The sequence below is a fragment of the Periplaneta americana genome, chromosome 2, assembly GCF_040183065.1.
Source record: "Periplaneta americana isolate PAMFEO1 chromosome 2, P.americana_PAMFEO1_priV1, whole genome shotgun sequence".
In the NCBI taxonomy this organism is placed as follows: domain Eukaryota; kingdom Metazoa; phylum Arthropoda; class Insecta; order Blattodea; family Blattidae; genus Periplaneta; species Periplaneta americana.
In genome coordinates, this window is record NC_091118.1 from 134,646,821 (window position 1) to 134,655,531 (window position 8,711).

The 8,711-nt window shown below is 34.2% G+C and overlaps 1 protein-coding gene across 3 annotated transcripts in view; it reads left to right on the forward strand.

Annotated features, from left to right (window-relative positions):
• Keap1 (kelch like ECH associated protein 1) overlaps window positions 1–7,309 on the forward strand; it is a 188,180-nt gene extending 180,871 nt beyond the window's left edge. For all 3 annotated transcript variants that reach the window (XM_069818454.1, XM_069818456.1, XM_069818455.1), the window contains 2 exons: window positions 2,177–2,353; window positions 6,819–7,309. In XM_069818454.1, the coding sequence (XP_069674555.1) occupies window positions 2,177–2,353; window positions 6,819–7,063 (422 nt within the window). In that variant the 3' untranslated portion in view covers window positions 7,064–7,309. The remainder of the gene's footprint in view (window positions 1–2,176; window positions 2,354–6,818) is intronic.
• The last annotated feature ends 1,402 nt before the right edge of the window (window positions 7,310–8,711 follow it).

Genomic DNA, 8,711 nt, shown 5'->3' on the forward strand with positions numbered 1-8,711 from the left:
TCACTAGTGAGCCACTGCTATTTTCTCAGCATCTCTGACACAGAGGAAGTAGGTCTCTCTATTTGTCCATTCATTTATATAGGACTGTCTTATGTTCTCATTATGTGAAGTACCGTAAAGTGGGGTGACTTTGAACGCCAAAGTGACTTTGAACAGTAATTTAGTGCCCTTCTAAATTAAATGCTGTACCCTATTTCGAAAAAACTGAACTAATTTATTGACAACTTAAACAGTTTTTTCGCAATTGGGTACAGCATTTAATTTAGAAAGGAGCTAAATTACTGTTCAAAGTCACCTCAGCGTTCAAAGTCACCCCACTTTACAGTACCGGTATCACAAGAAAAAAAATTATTGTGATGCTGCATAAATCAATTTCGAGTTTTTTGTGAAAATAGTACGCGTTTTTTTAGCGTTATTGATACCACAAAAGTGGTTTTGGGCATGATATCAGCACATCTGTTACAGTGATTACTCGTGAATTGTTAAATGGATTTTGTTTATATGTTTATTACACTACTGGTATCGGTCAAAAGTTTTCGATCACCTATCACAGCTATGGATTTGTGGTTAAAACAGGGATTTCGTTTTGAATATTCTATCATATCATAATGCTAGGGAGAGAAAATATTTATTTTGTTGTTTTGTTTAGTTATTCCGATGTGTTTGTACTTGAAACGAAGTAAATAGTTGTTTTCATAGCTGATCAAAAACTTTTGACCAGTAGTGTATATGAGATTACTCTCAAACAATTAAATAGATTTTGTTTATATGCAGTATCTACAAGGTAGTTTATCTGTAAATGATGTGCATGAAATACAATAAATTTTAATAGTAGTTCTGTATTTGAAAATAAAAACACAATTTGATAATGAACTCTAAAGCTATCCTAGTGAGTATTCTTAATTTTGTTTCTTGCGTAAGATGAAGAGATAATGTAAGGAGCTAAATAGTACGTTTGCAGATCCCTAAATTTCTGAGAAATTAATTTTATCATTAAATGCTGAATTATTTCTACTTTTCCATGCGAATTCTGTTACAGTACGTTAGGATCCCCACACCACATAGAGGCCTAGGTCCCTTGTTGAGCGAACCATTTTTGAATGCAGAGTTTTATAAATAGACAAATAATACCTATTAGATGACGTAAAATACATACAGCCAGTGATTTTTTTCTGCTGTAATGAGCCAGAACGTCCGGCACCTTTTTGTTGTATATTTCACCATGGAACAGAAAAATATGTTAATGATTGTTTTTAACATGAATTCCACTTAGGCCTTGAAAGTCTTGAAGTTGGACGAAAAGGAGTTTAAAAACGACAAAATTTCCGTGCATTGGTCAGTAATCATCTCCCCATCTGCTATAATATATTCTACACAGAGTTTCACCATCTTCTTCTCCAGAAGAGAAGCACTGCATACAGCTTTTTTTTTTTACATAAATTTGTGCAAAATTAATTATACCTATGTCTTTTTCACTTTTGAACAGTTGCCTTGTATTCCCTTCCTTCACTTATCTCTGTCTCTGTAGAGATCTTCATGAAGTTGTCTTGTCCAGATTGCCTAGATTATTCATCTTTGTTATGTTACTTGGAGCCACCCACATTTTCTTCTTCCTTGTGGGAGCTAATCAAAAGTTAATTTTGTAATTCTTTTTTTCTGCCATCTGTTGTTAATGCACATGCCACTGTAATTATCTTTTTCTTTGGCTAGTTTGTCTCTAATTGCAGTTTCCAGTCTTATTGTAATTATTTTTCCAAATACTCTACTTATGATTACTAGTACATAAATACCAAGTTAGTTTCTTGGTCTCTTTTTTTATAGATGGGAAAAATAAATGATCGAGTCAAATCTTTGTAGCCTACTTGTATCTCATTCCAACACTCTATTAAACATGTAAATTATTATCCTTCGTAGTCATGGTGCTCTGCACTATTTTCTGAGAATTGATTATAATATCCTGTCAACACTCTATTGTCGCACATGCGTCACAGAATTAGAGCTTCTGCTTGTAAGTGGCTTAACCATTCATGTTCTTTCAAAGCAAAATAACACCACTTTATGCTAACATTGTCAAATTACAAATTAATAACCTGAAATTAACAAAATGTTCTACTTTGAGAAGGATCTCAAAGAACATTGAAACAAGACTTATTCCTTTATTGTATGTTGTTTATAGGAGTAGCAGCATTAAACCAGTACATCTACGTAGTTGGAGGTTACGATGGAAGCAGGCAGCTGAACTCTGTAGAAAGATACGATACAGAAAGAGATAGCTGGGACTCAGTGGCTAGTATAAGAATAGCAAGGAGTGCATTAAGTGTGACGGTGTTGGACAGGAAACTTTATGCTATGGGTAAGTTTTAGATAATAAACTAAGATAACCTACATAAAATAAATTGAATTATGACACTACTTTATATTTAGTCCGCCTCTGAACTTTAATTTGTGTTGGGCAAGCCTGTGGTCCAGACAATATAGGTTTTCTCAAAGTACTCTGACGCAGTAGCGGCTGGTGGTCAAAATAATGAGTGTGCTACAATCTCTATATCTACCTACTATATACACTTATATGTATTTATCTTAATTTGAGACTCGCCTAGTGACGAAATATGAAGTCCATACAACGTTCCTTCCTACTACAGAATTTGTCAATTACCCTGGTGTTAAACCCCTCCATCTTGGACATCATACCCTTTTCTATTGACAGTATTGCAAGAGCAGTGAGACGATCCTGGGACATAGTGTTCCTTAAAAACCGTTTTTATGCGTTTCAAGCAAGAAAAACATCTTTCTGGCTCAGCAGTGGCCATTGGTGTTGTAACCAAAATATTTAACAACTTCGTTACTTCACGGAATGGATCCTGTAAATTGTTGGAGACTATGTATTGTAACAATTTAACAGACATCTATATTTTGGAAGTCGGGTTTTCCATGTAGAACTCCAAGTTGTGTCTTTAACACTTTTCTTTAGTATAGTATAGCTGTTGACAGCAACTTCAAGTTCGCATTCACGAAAATTATACGAAAAATTCTCAAAAATGTTGCTGTTAACAATTTTGTTGCGTCTAGGTAGCTTAAAGACTGGAAACGGTGAGTAGTTTCCTGAATTACACAGTCACATACTTCCTTGGCTTCAATTTTCTAGGATTCCATTTTCCGTCGCTTGCTAGCTGATTCAGGAGCAACCTCATAGGCCTACAGGTAGATGGCAGCAGCAGTCTGATATTTGAATTACCAAATACATTGTAAATAGTTCCGAGTTCTTCCACAAACAAGCATTCTTTCGTTACGCTTTACTTTTGCAATCTCCAAGCTGTATTGTGCTGAAGCTGACTACAGCACTTTCCCGCGTAAAAATAGCCAATCAGAGCAGTGATTTCAGCTTCGCACATGCGCATAAATGTCTACATTCTCATATGAAGTTCAGAGTAGCACAACGAACCCCCTGAGGCACCAAAGAGTGAAGACTAAAAACTCGATAATGCGTCAACAATATAACTACGGGAAATTCTTAAATGGCAGATCAGATACTATGGTATTACAAATACATTATTTGAGCAAAAATTATCACTGTGCTGTAGCACTGTAGCACATAGGTACGGGCCGCCCCTGCTCTGACGTCTCAACAATTCTCCATGCTCACTGCAATTCATTGCAAGTGTAAAGTAGATGCACCAGCTGTGGTGCACTCTAGAACTAACAAGCAAACATTCTGATGGGGGCAGATAAAAAAGTTAAATTTTTTTCTTCCACCATATTAATAATGTCAAAAGAAATGCTTATACAAATTTTGGCCACTTGACCGCAATTACGAGGTCGTTCAGAAAGTAATTTTCCCTAGGGCTGTTTATAGAAAACAAAGCACAATTGCATGGAAAGGATTTACTGAAACAGATATAGCAATTATTGCGCTATTTACAAACATATCACCCACGAAATTGAGACAGTTGTCATACCATGGGATCAATTTTTGTATCCTTGTGACGTAGAAGTCAGCCGCCTGGAATCGGAACCAGCCATCTGCATCTAGCCATCGATCACATGATATGACAGAAGTCTCAATTCCGGTGGGGAATATGTTGAAAAATATCTCAACAACTGCTGTGTCTTTTCCAATCAATTTTTTCAGTGAAATTGTGTTTTCTTTTTGTTGGCCACCCCTGGCAAACTTATTTTTTTACGGCCCTCGTAATTGCGGTCGAGTGACCAAAATTTGTATAAGCACTTCTTTTGACATAATTAACATGGTGGAAGAAAAAAAATTTGACTTTTTTGCAATTGTTGAGCTATTTTTAAACATATTTTCCATTGGAATTGAGGCATTTCTCATATCATTGGATCGAAAGAGAGAGGTGCAGATGCAATCAAATGCTGGTTCCGATCTGAGGCGGCTGACTTCTATGACACATAATTGATCCCATGGTATGACAAATGTCTCAATTCCAGTGGGGGATATGTTGACAAGTAGCGCAATGGTTCCTGTATCTGTTTCAATAAATATTTCCATGCAATTGTGCTTTTTTTTTTCTATAAACGGCCCCAGGGAAAATCACTTTCTGGACGGCCTCGTAATTGCGATTGAGTGGCCAAAATTTGCATAAGCACTTCTTTTGACATTATTAACATGGTGGAAGAAAAAAATTTAACTTTTTTTATCTGCCCCCATGAGAATGTTTGCTTGTTAGTTTTTGTCCTTATAAAGTGTTGGTTGTGCATAAATTGAAACCTGCTGATAACGAGAGGAATATTCGTTAATGTGAATGGTTTCAGAGATTGATTAGGCTATCCGAATTTGGTCACCTGAAATTATGCATGCTTTGAAAGAAATCAAACTACACGAAGAGAAAACAGATACTAATATGTGTAGTGTGCTGTACTTCGATCACGAATTATTAGACCATATTTAACGTGATTCGTAAATCTGATGTTTACTTTGAGATATTGTGTTCTTTAATTGGACACTTAAATCAAAAATAAAAAAGTGCTGCATACTGCGTTGTTTTTAACAGGATAATGCCAAGGCTTGTAATTATATCCTCTTCAGTGTACATCTTGATTACATACCGTACTTTTAACACTTGTTGCCCATTGTGCAACTCAAACCATGAAATGGATTCGAAACACCTCAAAATCTGTGCTTCACTGGCTGACCATGATAATATCTTTGAAAAATATTGGAGTGCAAGAGGTAAAATGACTTTATTGTCAAACGCCTGGCATTAGAAAACAACAACAACAACTTTTAACACTTGTATCAGTGATGAATTGTTATATAAATAACTTTTTAACTTTCTTATGTTAATTGAGAAACTATTGACGATTATAAATCTGAAGATGGCCGACATTAAGCCAACACTTGTCATTAACTAAAATAAAATGCATGTCAGTTAACACAAGAAAGTTAAAAAGCTATTTATATAATAAATTTAACAAATCACTATTCATATACATATATCCCATGGATCAATGAAATATTGTTTGTAGATATTTTTGGCGTGAGAATAATTAGGTAAGGACTTCGGCTTTCGAGATCTCTTTTGGGGTGCTCCTAAATCGACAACCTGTTAGAGTTGACAATCTAAAATTGTCGATAACAAAGTACTCAATCCAGAGAGAAAAGAGACTTGTTAAAATATTTTGTAATAAAACAGAAGAAATGACTTTTATGCCTTCAGCATTATTCTTTAATGGATAAATTTGCCTGCTATATATATATATAATTATTTGATTTACTCTTATTTTCTGTTTTTTTTTTTTATATATAATTTCATTCCAACTAGTCCCACGATGTCCCAATACAAACAAGCAATGACGAGGCTGCCATCATGATACACAATGTGACTTTTTTTTTTTCCTTTCGCTGCAGTGGAATGACTTAAATATCGTACTGTGCTGTAAATGCATAAGTTAATAAATTGCAGTGTATATAGAACTAGGGTGACCAGACGTCACCTTTTATCCAGACATGTCGTCCTTTTTTAGGCCTTTGTCCAGAGTTCAGGTGGATTTTTAAAAAAATCAAGAAATGTCCCCCTTTTCGTAACTTGTATGTCTGATATTTTGAAATTATCTGATTTGATGTCTTTTTCAAGTAATTTTCCTGTAGGTGGCAGCAGCATCGACAGAATATACTCTTTGCCAACGATCATAACTCTCTTTGCATACAAAGTAACATTAAATTCACATTTTGTGCGGTCTTTTTATGTATTTTGATAATAATTATAATTCCTTTGGCTTTCATATGTAGTTAACTGTAAAATCATTTTATATTATTAAGTTTTATCATAAGTGTACTGCAATAAAATAGATAGGTATTGACATAATTTTAATTATAATATAGGCCTGAGCCTAAATCTAAATAGGGTAGATATTTTCTGTCCTCTTAGTTCCCTTGACTTTCCCTCTGTAGCTAACTGTAAAAGTATTATTATTAAGTTGTATCATAATTATTTTTGTAATATTAACATACTTTTAAGCATGATATAAGCCTAAATCTGTACTGTAAATATTTTGTAAGAAAATAGATATTGTTGTAATTTATAGTATAATATATGGCTAAGCCTAAATATAAGTACATATTTTCTGTCCTCTTTTTTCGAACAGTTGTCCTCCTTTTTAAAGCTTTGTGTCCTCTTTTCTATCGATGTGAATCTAGTCACCCTCTGTAGAGCTGGAGTATGGACAGGCCTTCAGAATAAAAATAAATACTTTCTATGTCTTAACATATGAAATCTAATTTATAGGCTGAATTACCTCAATTTTTAGAGTAATGTTACTCTGTATTAATTTCTTGCAACGTTTCTTAATTTCACTTTTAGGGGGTTACGATGGACAAACATTCCTAAACATCGTGGAAGTGTACGACCCAGAACGTGACGTCTGGGAAGAAGGTCAGCCACTTACAAGTGGTCGCTCTGGACATGCATCTGCAGTGTCGTATCATCAGTGTGTGATTCACTGTGAACAGCACGATCATTCAATGACAATGGACGGACCTTCTCCGAGAGGAAGACCAGGCAGTGAAAGAATGAAGGAAGATGTGATAAGAGAGAAAACATACTAAACCCACCATCAATGCTAATGAATAGTGAATTGAATAGTGTTACTATTGAACTCGTCGCTGAAGCTTGTGTATTTAAAAAGAAAAACTGTTTTATTTCATTTTCTTTTATTTCGTATTGTATTGGGGTTGTGCCCACTGCAACAACTGTGGTAAGAACTTTCTGTAAATAATTATCCCCTTTTGACTGTCATCATGAAAGTCCTTCCTGTGAGAAATTATTCAGAATAGTAAATTTATTTAATTTTCTTCGTCTGATTTATTTCCAGTTCCTTAGTAAAACAGAAATGCTTTTGAAAGTGTGATATTCAAGTATGTAGTGTTACCAGTGCTTAAAAGAAAACAGAGGTGAGAAGTTTAATGTGTTGCATTAGGAAGAACACTATTCTGTTCCCCCTCTCCGATGTATGTATGTGTTTAGTCAACAATCCGAAGACTGGTTGGAACCTCGTGACACCAATAAGACATCACTCATGAGACAACTAAGCCAGGAGATAATAGGGTAGGGTGGCATAAATATTATATTTATATCTTAAGAAAAGTTTCACTTATACAGAATAAAATCTCGATTATCCATTTTGATGGATGGAACATAGTAAATGGTTAATTTAAAAAAATGGCTAATTCATATTATCAATTTTAATGGACTTAAAATCTGTCTGGTGTCATTTAAGATTCCAGTATTTTAAAAAATAGTATTTTTTCCCCCCCTCTTTCTTATAATTAATTTTTTTCTTTATGTCCATTCTAAAATTATCAATTAATAAAATATATTTGAACGAGGGATGCAAAGTAGAATTTTTACGATAGTCCAAAGGGGTGGAAGTGTTCATTTAGCCATGACAGAGAACTGCGAAAGTTAGCAATTGTGGCAGAGACTATTCATAACATAGAATAGAGGCGTGTAAGTCATTACTGTACCCCCCCCCCTTTTTTTTTTTTTTTTTTTTTTTTTTTTTTTTTTGCGAAGGATAATCCACAGATCGGTTACTAGAGGGGCAGATTTTAATTCTTCTATATAAACTATCAGGTTCTTTTGCTTCAATGCTGCCTTTCTGTTCCTATCCTCCAAATAGCATTTCTTGTCATAGGCCTCTTCAGGCTCCATCTCTCATGCCTTCATAAGACTCTCTCTTGCATATAAGAGCTCGTTTTGTTAGTTGGAAATAATGAAAAACTATCTCCTTCCACATGTTATGGAGTGTTACATCAGATACTGTACCGGTATGTTGAATTTACAGTTAACAAAGGTAAGTTCTGTTGACTATAAAATTAAAAATATCAATTTTTCCTGTCAAGTTAATGAAGTCGCGTATATTTATTATAATGTTTCTTTAATAATAATAATAATAATAATAATAATAATAATAATAATACCGGTACATAATATATTGGATTCCTTCAGCCATAGTTAACATTTGTAAGAAAATTCGTTACATTGACTAGGCCTGCCATTTTTAAAAAGGTTGCATAGAAGAATAATACTGTATATTACGAAACATGTTTATGATGTTATTCTTTATTGTACGAGTCAATGTTTAGGGAACGATTGAGGCGAGTTTCCTAATTTTGACAAGTGAAATAATGGTATAACATTATAAACGTGTTCCATACCTTTTTTTTTACACCAGCATTATAAAACAATTAAGAA